Source organism: Primulina tabacum, chromosome 14, assembly GCF_025594145.1.
Source record: "Primulina tabacum isolate GXHZ01 chromosome 14, ASM2559414v2, whole genome shotgun sequence".
NCBI lineage: Eukaryota > Viridiplantae > Streptophyta > Magnoliopsida > Lamiales > Gesneriaceae > Primulina > Primulina tabacum.
In genome coordinates, this window is record NC_134563.1 from 35,962,518 (window position 1) to 35,989,000 (window position 26,483).

At 33.4% G+C, this 26,483-nt stretch overlaps 4 protein-coding genes and 1 long non-coding RNA gene across 7 annotated transcripts; 2 read left to right on the top strand and 3 right to left on the bottom strand.

The window, feature by feature from the left end:
* Positions 1–20: 20 nt before the first annotated feature.
* Positions 21–2,824, bottom strand: LOC142524042 (actin-7-like). Its single transcript, XM_075627769.1, has 5 exons — positions 2,645–2,824; positions 1,721–1,791; positions 1,216–1,609; positions 525–1,138; positions 21–370 (listed from the first exon to the last, which is right to left on the bottom strand). Exons 2-5 carry the CDS (start codon positions 1,778–1,780, stop codon positions 305–307), a joined length of 1,134 nt encoding a protein of 377 aa, XP_075483884.1. The 5' UTR covers positions 1,781–1,791; positions 2,645–2,824; the 3' UTR covers positions 21–304.
* A 7,977-nt stretch (positions 2,825–10,801) lies between these two features.
* LOC142524514 (vacuolar iron transporter homolog 1-like) lies at positions 10,802–11,758 on the bottom strand. The gene has a single exon (XM_075628539.1). The coding sequence runs from the start codon at positions 11,704–11,706 to the stop codon at positions 10,984–10,986; it is 723 nt and encodes a 240-aa protein (XP_075484654.1). The 5' UTR covers positions 11,707–11,758; the 3' UTR covers positions 10,802–10,983.
* Positions 11,759–18,566: 6,808 nt separating this feature from the next.
* LOC142524490 (transcription factor VIP1-like) lies at positions 18,567–21,629 on the top strand. Its single transcript, XM_075628509.1, has 4 exons — positions 18,567–19,184; positions 19,399–19,531; positions 21,003–21,087; positions 21,189–21,629. The coding sequence occupies exons 1-4, from the start codon at positions 18,679–18,681 to the stop codon at positions 21,428–21,430; spliced, it is 966 nt and encodes a 321-aa protein (XP_075484624.1). The 5' UTR covers positions 18,567–18,678; the 3' UTR covers positions 21,431–21,629.
* Positions 21,630–21,775: 146 nt separating this feature from the next.
* Positions 21,776–24,813, top strand: LOC142524489 (abscisic acid 8'-hydroxylase 3-like). Of its 2 annotated transcripts, XM_075628508.1 has the most exons (9): positions 21,776–22,654; positions 22,741–23,059; positions 23,153–23,305; positions 23,430–23,696; positions 23,777–23,863; positions 23,952–24,030; positions 24,107–24,213; positions 24,305–24,423; positions 24,637–24,813. In XM_075628508.1, the coding sequence occupies exons 1-9, from the start codon at positions 22,461–22,463 to the stop codon at positions 24,725–24,727; spliced, it is 1,416 nt and encodes a 471-aa protein (XP_075484623.1). In that variant the 5' UTR covers positions 21,776–22,460; the 3' UTR covers positions 24,728–24,813. The 2 variants fall into 2 exon arrangements, with proteins under 2 accessions (XP_075484623.1, XP_075484622.1); XM_075628507.1 differs by having other exon boundaries at positions 22,741–23,305.
* On the bottom strand, positions 23,399–24,059 carry LOC142524492 (uncharacterized). 2 transcript variants are annotated; one of them, XR_012814904.1, is made up of 3 exons: positions 23,827–24,059; positions 23,603–23,676; positions 23,399–23,507 (listed from the first exon to the last, which is right to left on the bottom strand). It is a non-coding gene; the product is annotated as an uncharacterized LOC142524492 (long non-coding RNA). The 2 variants fall into 2 exon arrangements; XR_012814905.1 differs by having other exon boundaries at positions 23,402–23,516.
* Positions 24,814–26,483: the final 1,670 nt, after the last annotated feature.

The following is a 26,483-nucleotide window of genomic DNA, read 5'->3' on the forward strand; positions in this document are numbered from 1 at the left end:
AAAAAATCCGACACGGCTGCTGCACAAATCTCCCCTTCCAATATAAGATGGTTTCAAAGCTAGATAGCAGTTCAATGCCAGCCAAATATTACAGCAACGATTTTACAAGCAAAAATAATAATAAATGAAAAGAAAAAATAAATAATATTACTAAAGACATACCAACACGCACTATAACCTTATAAATCACTTCCTCATTATTTTCAAACTGCAAGCCAACCCACACTACGAATCAAACAAGAAATATAAAAGAAATTACTCACTCAACGAAATAAGCAACACTGCAACAACCAGACTCACGAGCTTAGAAACACTTCCTGTGAACGATTGCAGGACCTGATTCATCGTACTCCCCTTTCGAGATCCACATCTACAAGATAAAGAAAATTTGAAAACTACGTAAACATGATACTTATATCATGTACATATTCAATATATGCAAGGGAGGATCCAAGAATTTTAACATATGAGAATTAAGTTATGGTAAAAAAAAAAAACGGGAATTTTTTAAGAAAAACAGTCACCTGTTGGAAAGTACTGAGGGAAGCAAGGATAGATCCTCCTATCCAGACACTATACTTCCTCTCAGGAGGCGCGACAACCTTAATCTTCATGCTGCTAGGAGCAAGAGCTGTTATTTCCTTACTCATGCGATCTGCAATACCAGGGAACATAGTTGATCCACCACTGAGCACGATATTTCCATATAGATCCTTCCTGATATCCACATCACATTTCATAATGGAATTATATGTCGTTTCATGAATCCCTGCAGCTTCCATTCCTATCAATGATGGCTGGAACAAGACTTCAGGGCAGCGGAACCTCTCGGCAGCAATGGTGATCACTTGTCCATCTGGAAGCTCGTAATTCTTTTCTACAGAAGAGGTATTCTTAGCAGTTTCCAATTCTTGTTCGAAATCAAGTGCCACATATGCAAGCTTCTCCTTGACGTCGCGCACAATTTCCCGTTCTGCTGTGGTGGTAAACATGTAACCTCTTTCAGTCAGAATTTTCATGAGATAATCAGTGAGGTCACGACCAGCAAGATCCAACCGCAGAATAGCATGAGGTAGCGCATACCCCTCATAAATGGGAACAGTGTGGCTCACCCCATCACCAGAATCAAGTACTATACCTGTTCAAAGAACATTTTAATAATTTTGTGTACTTCAAATAGTCACATCACTTTCAGATCAATGGCATACACCATACCAGTTGTACGGCCACTAGCATATAGTGAAAGGACAGCCTGGATAGCAACATACATGGCCGGTACATTGAAAGTCTCAAACATAATTTGAGTCATTTTCTCTCTATTTGCCTTGGGGTTGAGAGGTGCCTCCGTCAGCAGAACGGGGTGCTCTTCAGGAGAAACACGGAGCTCATTGTAGAATGTGTGATGCCAAATCTTCTCCATGTCGTCCCAGTTACTAACTATACCATGCTCAATTGGGTACTTCAAGGTGAGAATACCTCTTTTAGACTGAGCTTCATCCCCAACATACGCATCCTTTTGCCCCATCCCAACCATGACTCCTGTATGCCGAGGACGGCCAACTATACTAGGGAAAACGGCCCTCGGAGCATCATCCCCAGCAAATCCAGCCTGTAGGACAGAAGGAACAAATTGGGAGACATTAATCAATAAACCAAATATTAAATACCCCACCTATAAAACAGGAACGATACGCAATAGGCAAAAAATCTTACAGCTCACCTTGACCATCCCGGTACCATTATCAACAACAAGGGGTTGAACATCCTCTGCTTCAGCCATAATGTATTATCCTATACAGAAATAAAAAGCATCAGATTTCCGGACAAAGAATGAATGCGAAAAGAGTTTCTCCCACTTAAGAAGCTAAAATAGCACAGTTTGCCGAGACATAATTCCAGTAGAGGACCATGTTACTCTTAAGCTCATTGAAAAATCCAGGTAGGAATTTCAAATGAATATCATAACCAAAATGACAGTTCTATGCTGGGAATGATGCCTTAAAAAGTCATTATACGCTAAAAAGTTCTTCATAGGCGCTTTTTGTTATTTTATTTAAAATTATTCTCATTTGCACTACCATTGACAACAGGTAAAATATTCTCTTATTACAAAAGTAAAATTAGGCATAATCCCACAATGTCCTTTTGGTTTTCTAAATTTCCTAACCAATTTGTCAATGAATTTCAATGGTAAGATGATCATCTACGGTAACTATTAGTTAGTTTTGATAATTGATTACCAAATACAGAGCACATAACCATCACAAATAAACATAAAGAAATGATCCATTCATTTTACGTCAAACTCTACATTATCAAAATATAATCTCACCCATTCCTGCTCGAAGCTCTACCTTTTTCACAGTATGTAAGTAGCACATGAAGAAGAATTCTTATCCAACATCCTCCAAATCGAAAACAAAAAATCCATGCTTTAACCGATTAAAATCCAACAACGACATACAAGTAACTTATCAACAACATACAAATATCCACACAGATCGGATCTTTAGCAGAACCCTTTTTCCGTAATCATGAACTACACCTCACAATGGCAGAAATTCAGAGAAACAAAAACGAAACTAAAGATCAGTAAATCTAAACAGTAGAAACAAATAATTGGAAGATTGAGATCTGAACTCACCTCTGATTGATGAAAATGAACTGTTTCAGCTTTACAGTACAAAAGCGAGCGGAAGTTGAGCTTTTTATTAGTAAATGGGAGCACTAGAAGTTGGAAATTATGAGAATGTTTTATTGTGAGAGAGAGAGAGATGAAAGGTGATATCTGCATACTCTCCGTCAAACGCGTTATGGAAATTAAATGACTTTCGAATTAAATAAAAAATCTGTACGTTATCATGAATTATCTATTAAAAATTTTTATTTTTATGCTAATACTATTATTTTTATTGTGAATATCGGTGAGTTCACAGATAAAAATTCGTGAGACTGTCTCACAAGACTTACTCCAAATTAAATGCAAATGAAATTTGACAGAAGGTAAGAAATTTGATAAGAAATTTATTGATAATAACTAAAGTTTAATATATTATTATTATTATTATTATTATTATTCATATCCTAAAAGTATATTTTATTTAATTACAAGGTGTCCCGGTTCTTGAACATTCTTTTAATTATTTTTACCTCCTTTTCCACGCTATTCGTAAAATCTCTTGGGTTAATAATAATAATAATAATAACTTTATTGAATATATTGTGAAAAAGTAAAAATTTATGGTAAAAAATAAAAATCTCAAACTCTCAAAATTTACCAAACTACACACTTTATAATATTTTTCTCTCTACTCAATTGTGATTTTCTTCACAAATGAGATATCTATTTATAGGAAATCTTTACAAATAATCCAAAAATAAAATACATCATTACCTACATCATCACACACTAATTTTCAATATTTACAACTCTTATTTTCAACATTCAAATATTCAATACACACATTTTAAATATATTTTTTCAACACTCCCCCTTGTGATGATGATCATAATGATTGTCTTCATTACGTGTTTTTATACTGCCTCGTTAAAAACCTTACTAGGAAAAACCCAGTGGGATAAAAACCATAGCAAGGGAAAAAGAGTGCAGTCACGTAAACTCCCCCTCATGTTGACACGAAAAATTCTTCACAAATTTCGTAGATTGCGCATCCCAATATTATATATATGCTTTCTGAATATTGACGTAGGAAGCGCCTTTGTGAAGAGATCTGATGAATTTTCACTTGATTGAATGTGACGAACATCAATACATTTATTCTTCTCAAGCTCCTTGGTGAATGCGAATAACTTAGGAGGAATATGTTTAGTTCTGTCGCTTTTTATGTATCATTCTTTCATTTGAGCAACACATGCAGCATTATCTTCATATAGTATCACAGGCTTCTCGTCGAATGATAATCCGCATGAGATTTGGATATGTTGGGTCATTGATTTTAACCACACACATTCACGACTTGCTTCATGTAGTGCAATAATCTCGGCATGATTTGATGAAGTTGTTACAAGCGTTTGTTTCTGTGAACGCCAAGAAATTGCAGTGCCTCCACGAGTAAAAACATATCCAGTTTGGGAACGTGCCTTGTGTGGATCAGATAAGTATCCAGCATCGGCATAACCAATTATACTTGGATTAGCATCTTTTGAATACAAATGTCCCAAGTCTGTCGTTCCTCGTAGATAACGGAATATATGTTTAATTCCGTTCCAGTGTCTCTTTGTTAGATATGTGCTAAATCTTGCCAACAAATTTACGGCAAAAGATATATCAGGCCTTGTACAATTTGTAAGATACATAAGGGCACCGATAGCACTTAGATATGGTACTTCTGGACCAAGAATATCTTCATCACCAAGAATATCTTCATCTTCTTCACATGGACGGAATGGATCCTTTTCTATGTTTAATGATCTAACAACCATTGGAGTACTTAAAGGATTTGATTTATCCATATTAAAACGCTTAAGGATCTTTTCTGTATAATTTGTCTGGTGAACAAACATTCCACATTCTTTTTGTTCGATTTGTAAACCCAGACAATACTTGGTTTTTCCAAGATCCTTCATTTCAAATTCTTCCTTCAAGTATGACACAACTTCTTGAATTTCCTTATTCGTTCCAATGATGTTTAAATCATCAACATATACAGCAATAATTATGCATCCGGATGTTGTTTTCTTAATGAAAACACAAGGGCATATTGAATTATTTACATATCCCTTTTTCATCATGTGATCACTTAGTCGATTATACCACATTCGACCAGATTGCTTTAACCCATATAATGATCTTTGTAATTTCACAGAATAACATTCTCTGGGTTTTGAACTTTGTGCTTCAGGCATCTTAAATCCTTCAGGGATTTTCATATATATATTACTATCAAGTGATCCATATAAGTAAGCTGTAACAACATCCATAAGACGCATTTCTAAATTTTCAGATACCGCCAAGCTAATCAAATACCGAAACGTAATTGCATCCATCACGGGAGAATACGTTTCTTCATAATCAATTCCAGGCCTTTGAGAAAAACCTTGTGCAACAAGTCGAGCTTTATATCTCACTATTTCATTTTTCTCATTTCGCTTTCGAATAAAAACCCATTTGTATCCAACAGGTTTTACACCTTCAGGTGTAAGGACTATAGGTCCAAAAACATTACGTTTATTTAGCGAATCCAATTCAACCTGGATGGCTTCTTTCCATTTTATCCAATCCTGCCGATTTTTACATTCACCAAAAGATTTTGGTTCATGATCTTCATTATCATTTATGATGTCGATTGCCACATTATAAGAAAATATATCATCAATTTCTTCTGTATCTTTTCGGTTCCATATTTTTCCAGTATTAATGTAATTGATAGAGATTTCATGATTCTCGTCAGTTTGTGGTTCTGACAGAATATTTTCATCGTCATGTGTTTCTTCAGGAACACAATTCTCTATTTTGTGATCATCATGTGTTTCTTCATGAACATCATTCTTTATTTTGTGATAATCGTGTTTCTCTATAAATTTTCTTTTTCGAGGATTTTTATCCTTGGAACCGACTGGCCTTCCACGCTTCAGGCGTTTAATGACATCATGAGTATCTTCAATTTGTTTTTTTGGAATTTCAATTCGAGCAGGGGCATTTGCAGCATGTATATATGATTTAGTTACCCCTTTTGTGTCAGCAAATGCATCTGGTATTTGATTGGCTATTCTTTGCAAGTGTACAATTTGTTGTACATCTTTTTCACATTGTTTTGTTCTTGGATCCAGATGTAACAATGATGATACATGCCATGTAATTTCCTTTTTGGTATGTTTCTGTTCTCCCCCTAACATTGGGAAGATTTCCTCATTAAAATGACAATCAGCAAAACGTGCTGTGAACACGTCGCCTGCCTGAGGTTCAAGATATCGAATGATTGATGGACTATCATAACCGATATAAATTCCAACCTTTCTTTGAGGTCCCATTTTCTTTCGTTGCGGTGGTGCAATAGGCACATACACCATACATCCAAAAATTCTCAGATGAGAAATGTCTGGTTCTTTACCAAATGCAAGCTGCAATGGGGAGTATTTATGATATGCACTTGGTCTGATGCGAATTAATGAAGCAGCGTGTAAAATTGCATGTCCTCATATAGAAATAGGGAGCTTTGTTTTCATAATCATTGGTCTAGTAATCATTTGCAGACGTTTAATCAATGATTCAGCCAATCCATTCTGTGTATGTACATGAGCAACATGATGCTCAACAATGATTCCCATAGACATACAATAATCATTGAAAGTTTGGGAAGTAAATTCACCAGCATTATCAAGTCTAATTTTCTTGATTGTATAATCGGGAAATTGATTCCTCAATTTTATTATTTGAGCAAGTAATCTTGCAAATGCAACATTTCGAGTTGACAATAAACATACATGTGACCATCTGCTGGAGGCATCAATCAATACCATAAAGTATCTGAATGGCTCCACATTGTGGATGGATTGGTCCACAAATATCACCCTGAATACGTTCAAGAAACACTGGTGATTCAGTTTGGATTTTGGCTGGTGATGGTCTTATAATAAGTTTTCCAAGAGAACATGCTTTACATTGAAACTTATTATTCTGAAAGATCTTCTGATCTTTCAGCGGATGACTATGTGTATTTTCTATAATTCTTTGCATCATTGTTGAACCAGGATGTCCCAATCGATCATGCCAATTGGTTAATATTGAAGAATTATCAACTACCATGTTTGATTCAATCGGACTTATATGTGTATAATGCAATCCAGTAGGGAGCATTGGTAGTTTTTCAATCACATATTTCTTTCCTGATTTATATGTGATAAGACACATATATTTCTTATTCCCTTCATTCATTGTTTGAGTATCATACCCATGGGAATATATATCATTAAAACTCAACAAATTTCTTTTCGATTGTGGTGAATATAAAGTATCATTGATCAAAAATTTTGTACCATTAGGTAACAAAAATTGTGCTTTACCACAACCTTTAATCAAGTCTACAGGACCTGATATTGTATTCACCGTTGTTTTTGTTGGTTTTAGTTCCAAGAAATATCTTTTATCTCGGAGGATAGTGTGCGTTGTACCACTATCGGGTATGCAAACTTCAGCTTTGCTCATAGCATTTTCCATTTTTTTGAACTTCAAAAAAAATATGCAATGAAATAAAATTACTGGCAATATATATTTAAATATAACACATATCATAATTATACAATAAAACATTATATGGATACATGAAAAATAAATTATTGTACATTTATATTCTACCACTATATTGTTCATTTTCAGAGAAATCATTGAGAAAATCCGCAGCATCAATATTGTTCATTTCTATCCCACCAACATATTGATCATTTCCAGAGAAATCATTCATAAAATCACCAGCATCAAAATGAGTTGAATCACTCAAATGGTCACTGCGTTCAGTGAAGTTGGTCTCCTTTTCTTTCCCCTTTAATGATTCTTTATAAAATTTACAAAGGTGTTCAGGGGCTCGACAAATTTTGGACCAATGTCCTGGAGTACCACATCTGAAACAAGAACTTTCATATCTTTTTGAGTGATTCTCATTAACACTTGTATTCTCATGATGCCTTTTCTGTGGATGGTTTGGGACACTCTTTTGAGATGAATTATAAAAATAACTATCTCTATTGTTTTCAAAACCACGGCCTCGACCACGACCACGGCCAATTCCACGTCCACGTCCACGTCCACGACCTCGACCTCGACCTTGACCTCGACCTCGACTAAAACCTTGTCTTTGAATTTGATTTTGGTTTTCAGGTTTAAATTCATTTTTACTTACAGCATTTACTTCTGGAAATGCTGTTGATCCAGTGGGTCGGGACTGATGATTTCTCATTAATAGCTCGTTGTTTTTTTCCGCCACAAGAAGACAGGCGATGAGTTCAGAATATCTCGCAAATCCACGTACTCTATATTGTTGATGTAGAGTAATATTTGATGCATGAAACGTGGAAAATGTTTTTTCAAGAATTTCCGATTCTGTGACCTCATGTCCACAAAATTTCAGCTGCGAGATTATTCGATACATCGCTGAATTATAATCGCTGACTTTCTTAAAATCTTGGAATCTTAACATATTCCATTCATCACTGGCGGTCGGAAGTATAACTTCCCTTATATGTTCAAATCTTTCTTTCAATCATTTCCACAAAGCCATGAGATCTTTTTCAATTAAATATTCACATTTCAATCCCTCGTCGAGATGTCGACGCAAAAATATAATGGCTTTTGCCTTTTCTTGTGATGTCGATATGTCATTTTTTTTTATTGTCTCACTTAGACCCAATGACTCAAGATGCATTTCTACATCGAGAGTCCATGGCATATAATTTTTTCCCGTGATGTCGAGCGCAACAAATTCGAGCTTTGTCAAATTTGACATGGTGGTACTAAAAAAAATTACGATGCATTTTATTAGTTAATGAATATTGCAATACAAAGTAATGGATAAACAACAAGTACAAGCATTTGTAAAAATAAAGAAAACAAACGAGGAGGATATTCTCCGATAAATAAAAGACTCGTGAGTATGATAACCAAAATAATTAAAAATAACCTTGAGAAAGTCATCTTCTTTTTTCTTCGAAAATTTAGTGAAGAATAATTTTTAGAGAAGAAGAGAAAGTTGAAGTGATTGAATGTGTTTATGAGATCATATTTATAGGGCAAAAACTAGCCGTTTTGTTACCGTTTATGACCGTTGGTGTATAAAAAAATAAAGGTATGTATTTGTATAGTTTTATGGTAATAATATGGTGTATATAATATTAGACATATTTAAATAATTATGTATATTATATCATATGATTATAATGATGTGTCATAAGATATTTTATTTAAAAATCTTATAGGCTTTTATACTTGTCGTATCCCTTACCGGGAGTGTGGGATGTCGTCTTAACATCCTCCCAGGATTTATAACAAGTTTTTGAAAAATTTATTTTATTATTAATAATAACATTATATCATATATTAAATATATACACAATAAATAAATAACAGTAAAATAAATATTATTACTTTTGTTACCTTTTTCTTCTGTTTGGAGCTTGGAAAAGGATGGAGGACTTTTAGAGTTTCGTGCTGATAACGTGTTGTGAAAAAGTAAAAATTTATGGTAAAAAGTAAAAATCTCAAACTCTCAAAATTTACCAAACTACACACTTTATAATATTTTTCTCTCTACTCAATTGTGATTTTCTTCACAAATGAGATATCTATTTATAGGAAATCTTTACAAATAATCCAAAAATAAAATACATCATTACCTACATCATCACACACTAATTTTCAATATTTACAACTCTTATTTTCAACATTCAAATATTCAACATTCAAATATTCAATACACACATTTTAAATATATTTTTTCAACAGAATAATTATTTTTATTATTTTCAAAGGTATAAATAGATTGCCTTAATCCCATTAATTTTGGCCCATAAATTGGAAGTTGCCCATCCAATAGGCTGTCGGCTTGTGGCAGGCCTCAGTCTCGTGTTATATTTGTTTATCCCTACATAATTTATTTATAAGCGAACAAAATATAATTATTAAATTAATCGAACATTTACGGAGGAGTTGTCCCGAAATACAATTAAAAAATGAGTAACTGTTTCGTCAGAGGATCTCGTGGATTTTTATTCATGAGACGAGACAATTCTAATTATATTTACGATTAAAAGTAATATTTTTTAACGGTGACTCAAATAAAATATTCGTCATATAAAATTAAATCACGAGACTGATTTTTTGTATGTTATCGGTGACAAACAATGTCTTAAGGGGCGTCAAAATACGTCGAGTCCGAGTAATCGAATACAGTAGTGAAAGTATACTAAAATTAAATAGTTCTTCTCATCCTATATCGTTTTTAATAAATTTTTATTTTAATGAATTAATTTTACATGTTTATCATTTAAATATTGAATATACACTCATATAGAAACGATAATATCAAATAAAATAATGAATTTTATTTTTATAAAATGAAATAATTTCTCAAAACATTCTCGGCCCATTTTCTTTTCCAGAAGAATAAACCCGTACATTCCCAAAATATCTGGCGACCTGAATGGAACATGAGAAGCTTGTCGATATTCGATTTTGCACTAAATTACACTCAAGATCCCTAAGGCAGGTGTAATTAAATCGTTGATCCCTTTATGTGGACCAATTTTTAAGATATATAAAGTAGCAACGAGAACTTCAAATTTTTGTATTCCTTCGATTTTTTAAAAAATTTATTTTGATAAAATACGCTTATTTATTACAGTGTTCACAAATTTATTTTAATTATTATATTTGTCAGTTTATACTATATTTATATTGATGTGCCAACTTGTGATAAGATGATAAAATCATGTATTTTTTTTTAAAAAAATTTTGGAATCATTTACTATTTAGTAAAGTATATGAGTTTATACTTTATGCCAATTAGAGTTGCCTGTTGATCTATCAATTTAATATTCTAGAAATAGATTGCTATCTTGCATATATTTTATGAGCAAAATACATTAATTACGTTTATATAGAACTGTCAAAATGAGTTGAGTTTATGAAGTTGTCTATTTTGCCTAACCAAATAGGTGTGACATGCCCAAATGACGGGCCAGCTTGGTCTGCTCGGTCGAATATTACGTTAATATTACGTTAGAAGTTAGAACGAAATTTTTTTCAATATACATAGAAAGATAAAGATAGCAGATTTCGAATTAAAAAAAAAAAAAAACATTAATGGCTACTACTTTGTAATTGTTATAATATATACACACATCATTTTTAATATATTACTTTCTTTGAAATGATACTCCCTGGTCCGTCCGATCATGAGAAAATATGGATGAATAATCTACGTTACAATACCAACAAACACACACATCATATTAACACAATATTAATGCTTCCTAGTTAGAAAGTCCCCTGGAACCGATCAGCTTGGTCAAACCGAATGTTATGGCCATGGCAAACCACCCTCCAACCAAGACCCTAGCCGCCGAGCGCACTACAGGAGCCCTCCCCAGCACGGCCCCCAAGCACCCAAAAACCGCCAGGGCGACGCTGACAGCCGCCACCACTACCCCAATCCTCACCCGATACCCCTTTATAAAAGAAGCAGCAAGTAACGGGACCATCGCCCCCACGGAAAACGCCAGAGCTGATGCTGCAGCAGCCTGAATTGGATTTGGCAGACTTTCATTGTTTTCTCGATCGACTTCTTGCGCAACACCAACCTCAGCCCTTTTCCTGTCTCGCTTCATTTGAGCCAGTTCTATATCAAGCTGTGAGTAAACGGATACAAATTCTCCAATCGCCATGGAACATGCACCGGCTACCAGGCCTGCAAAACCTGTCAGAATCATGGCTTTGATGTCTTGTTTGACAGCTCCGACACCCATCATTAACGATGCCGTGGAGACGAGGCCATCATTGGCGCCTAAAACAGCAGCACGCAGCCACTGGGACCGCTTCGAGTAGTTGAATTCTTGGTTTTCTTCGAGGTTTAGTGTCATTTGCCGAGAATGTTCAACCGGAAGAGGGAATCTGGTATCAGGGTTTTGTGTTTGGTTTGCAGCCATTGAAGAATGTGAGATACTGGAAGGGATTAACCTTTTAGATTGGAATTTCATCAATTTTAATTTGATGTTAAGAAGATGAGTGTGGTGGACACACGCCTTCTGCTATGGTATTTATAGAAGGGAAAAGTAAACCAGCAATAGTGGAGAAATAAGTGGAGCTAGGGTGAATTTTTGTAATAGTGTTATTTTCTATTTGATACATTGGATCTTAACATGAGAATACTAGATCTCATAAATCTAATAACTTTATAACTTTTTTAAAAAATATATAATAGGTGTGGCCGACGGATCCAGAAATTAAAGTTGAGGTATGCTTGAACTTAATATAATAAGTTATATATCAAATATAAGATATTAATATGAAAATAGTTAGCAAAATGACCTTGGTATTTTTTTTAAAAAAAACATATTGTTCCTAGCGTTTTCGAAACAGTAGAGTTAATTTTCAAAAAAGGAAGTTTAATCAATATCATTTTTCAAAATTTATATATTATTTAAATTAATATGTAACCCGTATAATATAAAACAAGTTTCACTTATATTCAAAATTTAAATTTTAAAACTATTTTTTAATATATTTTAAATGTACTTTAAAAATTAAATTCTATTAAATAAAAGAATTGATAAAATAAATTTATCACTTTTATGAGTTATTTGCATCAAACGCCTTTGAAATATCGAAAATCTACATTTATTAACTGTGAAAGTTAAATATGTATTCTAGATATTAACTTTTATAAGTTATTTGCACCGTGCTATCTTTTAAAAAAATTCGACTGTGCTTAAATCTCTATATATATTTACCCAAAAAAAATTAGAATTGGCTCGAATCTCTATAATCCTTGTAAAAAAAATTTCCGTCCCTCCGTGTGGGGTCAATATTAATTCAGTTAATTTAGTGAAAGATACATAAGACTACAGAAAATATATTGTAATAAAGTTTCTGATTTAATTTACGTATACGTATAGCTAACTATTTACGTTAAACGTTATCCTCATGTTTAAACATACAATGATCAGAGATACTTTGTCAAAATAAATTCAGTAAGAAAATATGACAGTGGAGAAGATAATCGGATTTACAGATAGTGATAACTCATTATTTTAAATGCTAAACATTTCTTCTACATGTAATTCTCTTTTTTATTCACTCTTCTTTTTCCCGACGTCCCATTTTATTTTGGACTATTGGTTTATGGGTTGTTGGTAATTTGAGATATATATTAACTAATTTTTTTTGAAAAACAATGAAGAAAAAAGTGTCGTGATCCCCTATTTCGAGGGGGTTTCACGTTGTTTGTGCTTATCGATCTGTTTGATGATACAATCTTGCAAAGGAGCCATTGAGACAAATATGGAGACATATTGTAAATCAAAATACATCAGCTTTATATCTTTTAAGAAACTATTTCCGGCACGTATCGAATTTAATCCTTTGATAGTCCACTGATGAAACATTGCATGTGTATCTTACAATAATCTTTTACTATATATGTATATGAAGTTTCGTTATTGGAAATAAACAGAAGTAATTGCTAGTGGAGTCACTTTTCAATTGAAAATGAATATGACATTATTTTGTTTCAATTCATATATAGTAATAGTAAGGTTTTCGAATTTACAAAATGCTATTCAAAATAGTAAAGTCGTTTCTTTTATTAAGATTTTTGAATGTATGACTGATGCGTAATAAGGGTCATGCATGCACGAGGAAGAAAATATTGAAGTAAGACAAAAGATTCGGAAAAAAAAAAAAGAAACAGTATGAAATTAGGAAATGAAAATTAAAACATGAAGTTTATATATTGTTTATTACAGAACAAGATTTCCAGTTAGCAGACAATATAGGGATCACATGCATTCTAACGTAAGAATTCAATTCGTAAACGATATGTAAACCGTATACCAGACTCGACTGATTCATGAGAAAAGCACGTACAAAAGCGGATGCCCAACATCACTTTTAGGTTCCTTTTCAATTCTGTTACTTTTTCTTGTTATTAAAAAAATATATTTATTTTTTTCCGGAGAGATATGTATATCGATCGAGCTTAATATTTATATTTATAAAAAATTGATGAGTGGTCTTTTAACTTAGAAATAAATTTATTTTATTCATAATTTTGCCTGTGCACTTCGCTTCGTTTGAAACCCTGAACTACAAATATCCATTTATAGGTAAAAAAAAAATTTAATTTTAATCAAGAAATATAATAATATCAGTCCACCCAGGGGACAGGGACCAGCCGACCAGGGTACCTTTTTTCCTCTTGGATATAAAATATACTATATGGGAAATAAGCTGTTATAATTACGTGGGGCATTATCTTTAATTATACGTATCGTATGAATAACTTTTCAAATTACCTTTCATGCTCTCTTTACCTTTTTTCGTTCTTTTTTTAAATTATTTAGAAATTATAATTATAATTATAATTGTAATACTTTAATACAGATTCAAATATCCAAACACTCTTATTAATAAATTCATGTATTAAATTAGGCTTATTTATATTTGCAGGTGAAAAGTCGACATTCTGTTTCAAAAAATTGCAAAATATTTCAGAATCCACCCAATTTTAATTTGCTTGAATTGTTGCATAATTGAATTCAGTGGACAGCCAGAAAACTCTCCTCTAGTTCAACGTACGAAATGTTTATATAACGAATGGTTTCATTGATTTTATGTGCATATGTAAAATCGTTTTTTTTTTTAATATCGTGGTCTAATATTCGTTCTTGAAATATGTATATCATGCATATATATGTATAGCTTGATGCAGCTAATGTTTACTTTATGTTGGTATTGTTGGATATAATAATTGCTCTTATAACGAGAACAATCGAACTATAACGTTTGAACTATTGTATGGTTTCAAATATTTGAGTTGTTCTGCTACTACTGATCATGATTTTTAGTATAGCAACAAACGTTCGATAGTATACTAAACATTAATAGGTTCATGTCTATTCGATGCAAATAATAAAATTATATGACATTGTTTTATCTGACATTTGACTCAAAACCTTCCTCGATTGAGATTACAAATTAGTACATTCTTCCCATCTTTTAATTTAATAATAATCATATTATAAATTATCTGTCATCATGTATGTTATTCATTAATTATGATAGAATCTTCTTAGCTTCGTAACCTAATTTAATTGGTGGAATTTCACATTGAGTGGAATCAAAAAAGATATTGGATTGATGAAGAGGAAAGCACTGAATTTATTAGGAGAAAAAGGATAGAGACACGCAAAAATTGGGAATGATCGTGAGATAATATTTGTAAATGGGAAGGAGTGTGCAATCCACACAATTGCCACCAACTTTTAAGATTATATAATCACATTACTTATATAAAGATGTGCATAATTTCATTTCTCTGTTCTCTTTTCACTTTTCGATATTTTAAATTTTTTGGATTGGAAAATTGGGGGGATATACCCTCCCACTTATAGGAATGGGAAAAATATCGAAAATTTCGGTACATCGTATATATCATATCGACACATATCGAACAAATCGAAATTAATAATATACTGAAATTTTTGGTACGATATCATAATGTACGGTATACACGGTATTTTAAATATTTTCGGACGAAATATTGAAAATTTAACTTATAAATTAGAATATTTTAAGATTTCAATCTATTTTGTTGTGTTGGCTTCAGATATTTTGGTATACCGATATTTATATAATTATCGATATTGACTGAAATTTCGGCACGGTATCGGTATTAATTTATTCATTACCGAAATTAGGATCGGCATTCGGTATTTCAATATCGTATTTTTCGATACGATATACGATATTGTTTGAAAAACTCAGTATACCGTACCGAACCACACTTATGCACGTAATTATCATTAAATTGACCATATATCCCACTTTCGAGGATGGATGGCCATTTTTTCCTTGTTTCTTTTTTCTTTTGATTTATTTACGCTATTTTTTAGCAACGTGGCGGGGAAGTCTCGAACCCGAGACATGCTCGCATCTGTGATAAATAGTGATTGTATGCACGTGATGCCTGCTTATGTAATTAAAAGAATAAAGACATATGTAAAGACCTAAAATACAGAACAATAAATAAATTTTAAGATTTCAGAATAATTATAAAGGTTAATCAAGTAATAGTAGCTAGATTCATATGTTTCAAACACGTATTTAACATTGATAATTTTTAAAAATTATTAATTTATTTTGAGTAGGTCTCTTGTGAAACGGTCTCACGAATCTTTATATGTGAGACAAGTCAACCCTACCGATATTCACAATAAAAGTAATACTCTTAGCATAAAAAAATAATATTTTTTCATGGATAACCTAAATAAAATATATGTCTCACAAAATACGATCTATGAGATCGTCTCACACAAATTTTTGTGATTTATTATATAAATGGTACCATATAGTTGTACAATGAGAAGGGAAAAAAACTACTACCTCATTAGAAATTTTATTATTGATTACACGCAGTTAATTAGTTTATCAAATATTTATTTAATTATGGAGTTTATCATATTTTTGAAAATTTTCGGCACACTTATAATAATATAAATATAACTATGATACATTTAATATTTCTGTGATTTTTTTCAAAAAAAAATGTGTGTGTGTGTGTGTGTTAATTGGTATGAGAAAAAAATATTTTAAAAAAATGATTTAAGGGCATTGCTAGAAATGCTTAATAATTTCATTTACTAATGTAATAAATTTCATGAATTAACAAAATAATTGTCCAATTCCAAATCCTGAACGATTTGTGGAAGACAAAAACTTGTGTGAAACGGTCTCACGGGTCGGATTTGTGAGACAGATATCTTATTTGGGTCATCCATGAAAAAATATTACTTTTTATGCTAAAAAAATAACTTTTTATTGTGAATATCGATAGGGTTAACTCGTCTCACAGATAAAGATTCATGAGACCGTCTCACAAAAGACCTATCATCTGTGGAACTATCCTATTTAATAAGATTCGAGTTGGTTGATTTTCTGCCATCTCAATATAGACAAGCGCATGCTTGATAAATACAACTCTGGTTTGTATCATAATCAGACAATAATTTGCTATAAATTATAACAAAATAATTTAAAATATTTCAATACAAATTATTCATAATATAAAAAAACCAACTTACAACCACTCATAGAGTTAACATTAATCAATATTGCCGTACTTGAGATTTTAGGGTTTCGAACTTATGACGTACAAACTTAATTATGAAAATAAATAATACTTAATTGCATTAATGTTTATCGAATATACCTAAATAAATATTATATAATATTTATTTATATGTATATTATTTCAAGACAATAATCATAAAGGATATAAAATTTTAAAATATATTGTACATATGGTTGACATCGCTTCATTTACAACAAACTTAAAATTAATATAATGTAAATTTCATTATAACCGTGACTGCTAATATGTTGGACTATGTAAAATGAGGTATTAGCGAAATATCAATTAAATCAACATAATATGTACAAGATTGCAGTACTATCACAGATGAAAATCGGGATATTTGGTAAAATAGACCAAGTCAACATTTCTTTTTAAAAATTAACCTTACCGTATGTTGAATAAATACACTAGATGAGATTATTATTTTTTTTTTAAATGTTGACTCGGGTTTAAAAATAAAATAACCCATGAAAATCCAATAGGAGTCAAAACTAATTTATAGCGGACTTATTCGTCTCAAATCAACATATTTTCTTGAAACTAGTACACCGACGCATGCGTTACGTGCTTGTATAATATTTTTTTATGATTAATTTGATCTATATTTAAATGAGGATCAAAATATAATTATAAGAAATAATGATGGACTACACTGTAATTTTGATATATAAATTAAAAAATATTTAAAAAATAAAAAAATGACATCAATAAGAATTGAACTTATAACCTAAACTCCAAGAAACAATGACTGTATCCACTGAACTACATATAACTTGCATTAAAATTTTAATATTTTATTAATATATATAATTAATTATTAAAAGAGATCATGACACCAAAGTTAGTTACTCAAAGTGTCTCAAATTTAATAAAATAGTACAGATATATCTATATATAAAAAAAATTACGAGTTAAAAAAAAATCATCAATTTATCAAAGAATAACCTACCTTCATAAAAATTTCAATCATTGTCAGAAAAATTTCAATTAAACAAAAAATGTTTGTGTTTAAAGGAAGTATTTGCACAATTGCACTGTCATAAAACTTATCTTTTGATATCATATTTGAATATATATTTTTCTTGAAGAACAAAGTTGAAGACAGAGGAGAGACTTGAAAGTTAAGGAGGGTAAAGCACATGACATGCAACAACAAAAATTTCTTTTAAACCCTCTCCTGATTCATATGCAAGATAGGCGAGGCAATGGTCAAACAACTAAATTCATCCCTTCATATTCAACGTTCAAATATATTGTTTTATTAATAAACTAATCCTTGTGTTAAGGAGTAGACAACTGCCACATGGGTTTAGCGTAAGCAGAACAATGATTTCATTTTCCTTATATATAATTAAGAGTATTTCTCTAGCGAATCTTTATCTATAGACGAGTCAACCTTACTGATATTCATAATAAAAAATAATATTTTTAAAATAAAAAAATAATAATTTTTCATGGATGACCCAAATAATAGATCTGTCTCACAAAATACGACCCGTAAGACCGTCTCACACAAATTTTTGTCATAATTTTATTAGTTGTTTTATTTATTTATTTATAGCATATATATAAAAATATTCAGAGTAACATATTCATATGAAAGTTTATTTATACTGAAATTATAGTACGAAAACAATTTCTTCTAATTTCTAATTATTACATGTTTTTAAAATGATGTATTAAATAGTCAAGTACATTTTTCAACCAAAATTATTGTTTCCATCTTTCTTCCTCCCTAAAGAACGAAACTATCATCAATTAATCATTGTCACCCCAACTTTACTTTTCTATTTTATTTTGGATAAGAAATGAAATAATGGAGCCGGAGTTTGCCACAAAGCCCATATCCCACTATACTCCGGGCCGGGTTGGCCTGGACCAGATGCCCGACACCCCTACCCGTGGTGCCCATCACCGCCGGGCGCACTCCGACACCTTCTTCCGATTCGCTGACCTCGATGACATCCTCCTCGACGACGTCGTCGCAGACTTCGACCTCGACCTGCCTCCCAATCCGCCTTCGCTCTTCCCCAATGATACGCCGCCGCTGCCGTTTGCTCAGCTCAGCAAAACTGATGAACCCAGGTCAACCTTACACTTGAGGAGCCTGTCGGTGGACGCGGATTTTTTCGATGGGCTTGGACTAGACGGCCCGCCGCCGGGCCCGGAAGCGGGTCCGTCCAGGCCGAGGCACAGGCATAGCAATTCCATGGATGGGTATTCCAGTGCCACGTCGTCTGACTTGGACTCCAATTCGAAGAAGGCGATGGCTGTTGATAGACTCTCGGAGATTGCCTTGATTGACCCCAAGAGAGCAAAAAGGTTTGATTTTTGCCGCTGCGTTGACCTGTTATTTACTGTATTTCTGAGCTATCTTTTTTTTTTTTTTTAATGGAAGTTCTTGAAATTTAAGCTATGGATGTTCCTTATTTTGTTGATTTTTAAAATAAATTTCCCCTTATTCTCTTTGAGTCGATTAAGTACGGATGATCCTCGTCATAATTCCAAGTTTTAGCTGAGAACTATTCTTTTATAGAATTCTGGCGAATAGGCAATCTGCTGCGCGATCGAAAGAGCGAAAAGTTAGGTACACAGGTGAGTTGGAGAGGAAAGTGCAGACTCTGCAGACTGAAGCAACCACACTATCTGCTCAGATCACCTTGTTGCAGGTTTTTTGTTATTTTTTCTAGAAATCTGTTAAAATAGCTCTGATTTTTTAGTGGAATGTGTGCTTAAAAGAATAACCGGAACTAACTCAAACAAACGAATCCATATCCCACTGTCTTGTATGGTATATAATCGATTTCTTATGCATTTGCCTGCGGTGATTGTTATACTCAACTCGCTGAGTCTTTATGGTGGCAGTCCATCAGCCATGAGGAGGTATTTAAATACTGAGCTTAGCTGTCGTAAATGGTTTAAGAGTTAAATTTGACCCGAAATTACTTGAATCACAATGTGCATAGAGATATCTTAAAGTCTAGGCTGAAAGTTAAAGGTGAACCACCCTTACTAAATTAAGGGGTCTTGTAAAACAAATATATACTTTTCTAGAGATACAGGTCTCTTGTGAGACGGTTTCACGAATCTTTATCTGTGAGACGGTCAACCCTACCGATATTCACAATAAAAAGCAATACTCTTAGCATCAAAAGTAATACTTTTTCATGGATGACCCAAATAAGAAATCCGTCTCACAAAAGACGACCCGTGAGTTTTTGCCACTTTTTATTAGTGAAATTAATGGCTATCATCTTGCAAGTTCACCTTATATTTGGTATCCCTAAATTTATGGTGCACTTAAAAGGTTGTGAGCTTTTAAAGCACTCCAAGCTTGGGCTTCACTGTTAAGGCATGTGTTTCATCACAAGCATTTTAACATTTATATGGGCGCTGAATTTTTTCTTCATGATCGCGTCTCATTTCTGAATGGTCAATAACTTCTTGTTTGTAGAATGATAATTTACTGATTCAGACCTTCATTTTTATTCACTCACTGTTTAACATGTTTTAGCATTGTAAATTCTTTGGTAATAAAAGATGTGAGCTGCGAATGGTGGCTGTAATATACTCATGTCGTGTACCTACTTATAAGAAACGAAGCCTAAAGTGTGATGGAAAATTTAACTCATCAGGTTAGTTTCAATAGATGCCTGTTTAGATCCTATGTTGTGATATGTTACACGTTGCACATTTCTTCATGCATCAAGAGCATTCGTGGCAAAACATAAGTTTAAAAATTCTCAGGTACATATAACCATGTTTTTGACACAAGACTCTTGTGATGTAGATAGTAGAATTTTACACGTGGAATCCTTTGATAAAGCATATCACCTTATAAATCACAATCAATTAATAACAGAATTATATGGCATGATATAAACCAGGATTAATCAAATCAAAATATTATTTACCTTTTGTCAAATTATATATTGTAGATACAAAAGTCATCAAGCATGTAAGTTAGAACCTGTGGTGAATACAAACTTGAACTGAATCATCTTAATCTATATTTGAAGAATCTGCTACAATTACTAGACAAATTTTAGCCTTAACCCACAAGAATCAAAGCAAAATAGCAATTTTAATATTGAGTATCTTAAGAACTTGCTTAACATATATCATCTTCACACAATGCAGAGAGATAATACTGGCTTGACTACTGAAAACAAGGAACTTAAACTAAAGTTGCAGGCTTTGGAGCAGCAAGCACACCTTAGAGATGGTATGTTCTACTTAATTTGTTCTCATCATTCAAATTCTCTGAGTCTAAAATACCGACAATTTGATCAACCAAATTCACAAGCATGGCTACTTGAATTTCAGCCTTGAATGAAACATTAAAGGATGACCTTCAGCGACTTAAGATTGCAGCTGGACAAATTCCGGCCGTCAATGGTAATACCCGAGGTTTTTCCTCCCAGTATTCCTCTCAACCACGAGCTTACCATTACTTTGGCAACCACCGGCCACAACAGCAGTTTCAAATTCCTCAATCCGACCCTACTAATCCTGGGCTTGGCGGGTCGTCCCAGCCTAGTTTCCAAGATTTCAATAGGATGGTTTGATACATCTCATATATCGTGTTATCAGAATCTTGTATATAGAAAAGCATGTATACATGTGTTTTCATGTATGTAAGGTTATGATTAGATAAGTCATTTTATCATGTATTAGCACGGTGTATGTTGTCTCTAAAGATAGAAATGATGCCATATAATGAAGTTGATACTAAAATCTCTATGAACGTGTAACTTTAAAGCTCTATTTGGCATTTCTATTTTTTCTTCCACAAATTGCCAATGGATTAGTTTCTTACCCTTTTCCCCTCTAGAAAAGGTGATCGAGAGATTATCCTTTGACAATGTATACTCAAAATTTTCGAGTTCATCCGGTGTGCAAATGGAGAACGATCATCCTAAAAAATGTTGGGGACTAGGAGAAGAAGGGTGAACGGAGTTCGACGCAAGACCATTGGCATATAGACCATGATGAGCATCGCCAACTACATAGTATAATCCATCTAAACGAAACTAATCGAGCCTAAAAATAAGTGGCAACGATGTCACGCAGGACAAATACCGCTGAATACAAGGCCAAAACTGGCTTTATCAACAAGAAAATAGTATTAACATGGAAAGTACAAAAAAGGGTCTGATTCCACCACAATTTTTAATATATTGAGTTCGGCAAACAAATTAATTGGAAACCCATAGTCACGTGTCATTAGGCTTAATTCCATATTCGTCAACTATAATTTCAAGTAATATCGCATCATCCATATGTCGAACAATGAAACTAATTTCCAAAGATATGATGCCAAGAGAGTTGGAAAGCACGATGGCGTAATCTTCAACAACAAAAAACTAAACAATGACAACAGTTGTCTCCTCTGAAATGACATAAATTCCCTATGTAGTTTTTCCAAAATTTCATTGCCCATCTCCATCAAAGTAGCCTCTTGATCCGCCCTTATAAGGTGTAGGATCTTATGGCAGTCAATATATGGTGTGATCTGACCGAACCGGAGAAATAAATTTGTATGAACAACAATATAAGTTCTTTAAGTTCTTTTTGAGTGTTTTCGGAAAGATAGCCATGTTGATGGCTATTGTGCTCATCTTGGTTTTCATAGCATCAGCATTTTTGCTGCAAAAATGGACTTCTCCAAAGGAAATGGACAGGATTCCAGGAAGTTTGGGCTGGCCAATAGTGGGGGAGACTTTTTCTTTTGTCTCAGAGTTCTCAAGTCCAGCCGGCATTTTCAACTTCATGCGCCAGAGACAGCAAAAGTAATGATTCTCAAGTTACAAAAATATTGATTGTATGGTAAATACCGTTTACAAGTTGGAGACTAATTTACATTGATTTGCATCAGGTACGGGAAGGTGTTTAAGAGTTTCGTATTAGGGAGATTTACTGTATTCATGACAGGAAGAGCAGCAGCCAAGATTTTGTTAACAGGGAAAGATGGGCTGGTCAGTTTAAACCTGTTTTACACAGGAAAGCAAGTTCTAGGTCCCACAAGCTTGCTTACGCAGACTGGGGAATCGCATAAGAGACTCAGACGGCTGATTGGAGAGCCACTCTCGATGGATGGACTGAAAAAGTATTTCCCATTCATCAATAACTTGGCCATAGAGATATTGGATAGTTGGACAGGACGAAACGTTCTCGTTCTTGAAGAGGCTTCCATAGTTGAGTTTCTAAACTTGCAAGATCGAGTAAATTTGTACGAGTTTACGTTTTCCATTAATGTATTTCTGAACATAGAAATTTTTTTGCTGCAGTTCACATTGAAGGTGATAGGTCACATGATAATGAGCTTGGAGCCATGTGGTGAGGAGCAAGAAAAGTTCAGATCAAATTTCAAGATTATTTCTTCCTGTTTCGCTTCTTTGCCTCTAAAAGTCCCAGGAACCGCTTTCTATCGTGGAATTAAGGTACCGTAGTTAAAAATGATTCAAGAAATAAGATGTATAAAAGTGAACAAAAATAAAATATAGCGGAAGGATAAAAAGTATGCGGTGTTTTAATTAATGATACCGGTGACCCTTGTCTTGATAGGCTCGTGATAGGATGTATGCCATGCTAGACTCTATCATCGCTCAACGGAGAACGGGAAATGGCTTCCAACAAGATTTCCTGGGAACCCTTTTAAGGAAACATCATAAAGATGGCTTGGAAATCGAAGATGACAATAAACTTACAGATAAACAATTGAAGGACAATATATTGACCTTGCTTGTTGCAGGTCATGATACCACCACAGCTGGTTTAACATGGGTTATCAAGTTTCTCGAACAGAATCCTGCTGTATTAGACGGTCTACGAGTAAGCATAATCTTACACTTATGCCTTACATTGTTGGTTTATCGAGGGCGAGGGAGAAAAATGAAACATGAGACTTGCAGGAAGAGCATCAAAACATTAAAAATAATAGAGATGGAGATTCAAGCCTCACCTGGTCGGAAGTGAACAATATGCCATACACTCTCAAAGTTAGCTTTCACCAAATCAGTCTAACATTTTCAATATTTCGGATTCATTCGCTTTAGATGGATGACCAAACTTCTTGACTCGTGTCAGGTGATAAATGAAACTCTTAGAAGAGCCACAATTCTACCATGGTTTTCTAGAAAGGCAGCTCAGGACTTCGATATTGATGGTATAAAGTACTGATACCAAGATTGGCATAAAGGCTTGCTTAACTTGTTCTATGCTAATTTGGTACAAGTTTTTAGGATATAAAATTGAGAAGGGGTGGTCAGTGAACTTAGATGTTGTGTCCATTCACCACGACCCGGAGATATTCCCTAATCCGGAGAAGTTTGATCCTTCGCGATTCGATGTACGCTTCTTGAAATATAAATCGAACTCTACCCGTTATTTACTTCTTCTGATCATTGAAACTGAAGTTCTGAATTTACTACTCCTTTTAGGATCCCATGAAACCTTATAGCTTTCTTGGATTCGGAAGTGGACCAAGGATGTGTCCTGGAATCAACCTAGCCAAATTGGAAATCTGTATTTTCATTCATCATTTGATGTGCAGATACAGGTAGCTGTTGAATTACAACACTCTTAAATCACAAATTTTTTAAGTACAAATGTTTAGTAGTGGTTTCGACATGTTATAAAAGATTTTCCAACCCCGTAACTTTCGAATTTCAAGGATTTTGCCCATAAAATTTGTTTTTTTAGAAAAATAACATAAATCATTGAATATTTTATTATGCAAATTATTTGACACAATGACGGACCTTTGTTGCAGGTGGAAGCCCCTAGAGGAAAGTGATTGGGTGCAGCCAACACTGGTGCGTATGCCCAAGAACAAGTACCCTATAATGGTTGAATCCGTGTAGACCAATATGCTAATTAATTTGAAGTTTTCTGTTTGCTTCGCTTTGCTTAAGCACCATTGGATGAAAGAATAAATCTGTAATAGCTGGGCTTATCAAAGGCGGAGGCTTTATTGATATGGAGCGGGTTACACACACACACACACAAATTAGGTGACAAAACTTGTCATATCCGAAGAGCTTAAGAAAAACTTGAAATATCGGAATAATAAATATCTAAATCCTAATCAAAGTATAATAATATATGTCATAGTTTATGTTTGAGTGATAATTATGGTATCTATATTATTATAATACACATATGGTTTTGATCATGTTGTTTCAATCGGATGAGCTTGCCGTACATTGTCTGGTTAATACGGTTTATTTGACTGGTATGATTTGCATGCTACTGCATTAGTTTGAAGTTTGTTGAGTGCACATTGAAAAATATTAGCTGCAGATTTCATAGTAATAAAATCTTGGTATAATAATATAGTTAATTCCATGCGATATATTTGCAAAAGCTCAAAAGATAAACGAGAAGGAGCCAAATTAAAATTTGCAAAAATTTAGAGCAGGGGCCAAAGCATTTTTTTCATATATAAATAATACATTAAATTAAAATATCTAAAAAAAATGAGAAAAGCCAATCCTCTTAGATATGATAAACTAATAATTAGTATGTAAATGATGAAGAAAATGATTGTGGTAGGATTGTAATATATGGTATAAAATAATATTATGTTTGGTAAGATTTTTAAGTGTAGGATAATTTTGAATTTTTTGATGAAAAGACAAAATTGCCCTTCCCTTTCGCGGCGACGGCGACAGTGGCGGCGGGGGCCGGCGGTCGGCCGGCCAGAAACGGCTGACGGGGGCGGCGGCCGGAAACGGCCAGCCGGAAAAATCGGCCGGCGCCGGCGCCGGCGGCGGCGGTCGGTGGCGGAAAGTGGTGGTGAGTTTGAATATAATAGAGGGGTAAAATTGGAAAAATATGAGGTATTAAGAGTTGGATAAATAATCCTAGGGGGTGAGGAGATATTATTTTAACCTATCTAATATAACCTAATCATTCATAGGAGGGATTGACTTGGTTAAATAATCACGCGTACCAAACAGCTGACTAGGCAGGATAAAAAAAATAATACCCCCTAATCCTGCCAACCAAACACTCCCTTAGTGTACCACTGTTAAAAAAAATGAGAAAAGCCAATTTATTTGTAACTGTTAGAAAGGCCTCTGATTCGATCATTTTTGCTTTCTTATTCTTAGTTTTTTTTTTTCAAAAATGTATTGAAGAAAGACTCGAATAATTTTTTGAAGGTTAAGAAATAGATTATCGATTTCATTTCAAATTTTCTAGGGTATATTAAAAAAAATGTAAGAGGAAAAAAAACAAATTTAATATGTTGAAAATTAAATTTATTATACTCATTAAATTCAAAACTTCCATTTTTCTACTGTTCCTGCTTGCATCATGCAGGCAGAAGTTGGTGGGTTCCGCCTCGTTCATATCCAACGGCACCACGCTTTCTTGGTTAACTTTAAGAATTTAATTTTATATCAATTAATGCCAATACATTTAAATATATATATATATATATATATATATATATACACACACACACACACACACATACATACATACAGTCTATTAAAATACTAATCTCAACTCTTTGGTATCATGCATACGTACAAATTACAAGATAGTCACACAGAAACATTATTTGTGGGGCTAATCAATGTCTCTATTGACAGCACAACCGATCATTAATTT

What these genes read in the sequence shown, in the direction of transcription:
- LOC142524042 (XM_075627769.1), bottom strand. Translation starts at nt 1,780, where the DNA reads ATGGCTGAAGCAGAGGATGTTCAACCCCTTGTTGTTGATAATGGTACC. An exon ending in TGCTAGTGGCCGTACAACTG is followed by an intron (nt 1,139 to 1,215) that starts GTATGGTGTATG and finishes TTCTTTGAACAG; the next exon opens with GTATAGTACTTGATTCTGGT. An exon ending in CCCTCAGTACTTTCCAACAG is followed by an intron (nt 371 to 524) that starts GTGACTGTTTTT and finishes TTTATCTTGTAG; the next exon opens with ATGTGGATCTCGAAAGGGGA.
- LOC142524514 (XM_075628539.1), bottom strand. Translation starts at nt 11,706, where the DNA reads ATGAAATTCCAATCTAAAAGGTTAATCCCTTCCAGTATCTCACATTCT.
- LOC142524490 (XM_075628509.1), top strand. Translation starts at nt 18,679, where the DNA reads ATGGAGCCGGAGTTTGCCACAAAGCCCATATCCCACTATACTCCGGGC. An exon ending in CTCAGATCACCTTGTTGCAG is followed by an intron (nt 19,532 to 21,002) that starts GTTTTTTGTTAT and finishes CACACAATGCAG; the next exon opens with AGAGATAATACTGGCTTGAC. An exon ending in GCAAGCACACCTTAGAGATG is followed by an intron (nt 21,088 to 21,188) that starts GTATGTTCTACT and finishes CTTGAATTTCAG; the next exon opens with CCTTGAATGAAACATTAAAG.
- LOC142524489 (XM_075628507.1), top strand. Translation starts at nt 22,461, where the DNA reads ATGTTGATGGCTATTGTGCTCATCTTGGTTTTCATAGCATCAGCATTT. An exon ending in CTTTCTATCGTGGAATTAAG is followed by an intron (nt 23,306 to 23,429) that starts GTACCGTAGTTA and finishes TTGTCTTGATAG; the next exon opens with GCTCGTGATAGGATGTATGC. An exon ending in TCAGGACTTCGATATTGATG is followed by an intron (nt 24,031 to 24,106) that starts GTATAAAGTACT and finishes ACAAGTTTTTAG; the next exon opens with GATATAAAATTGAGAAGGGG.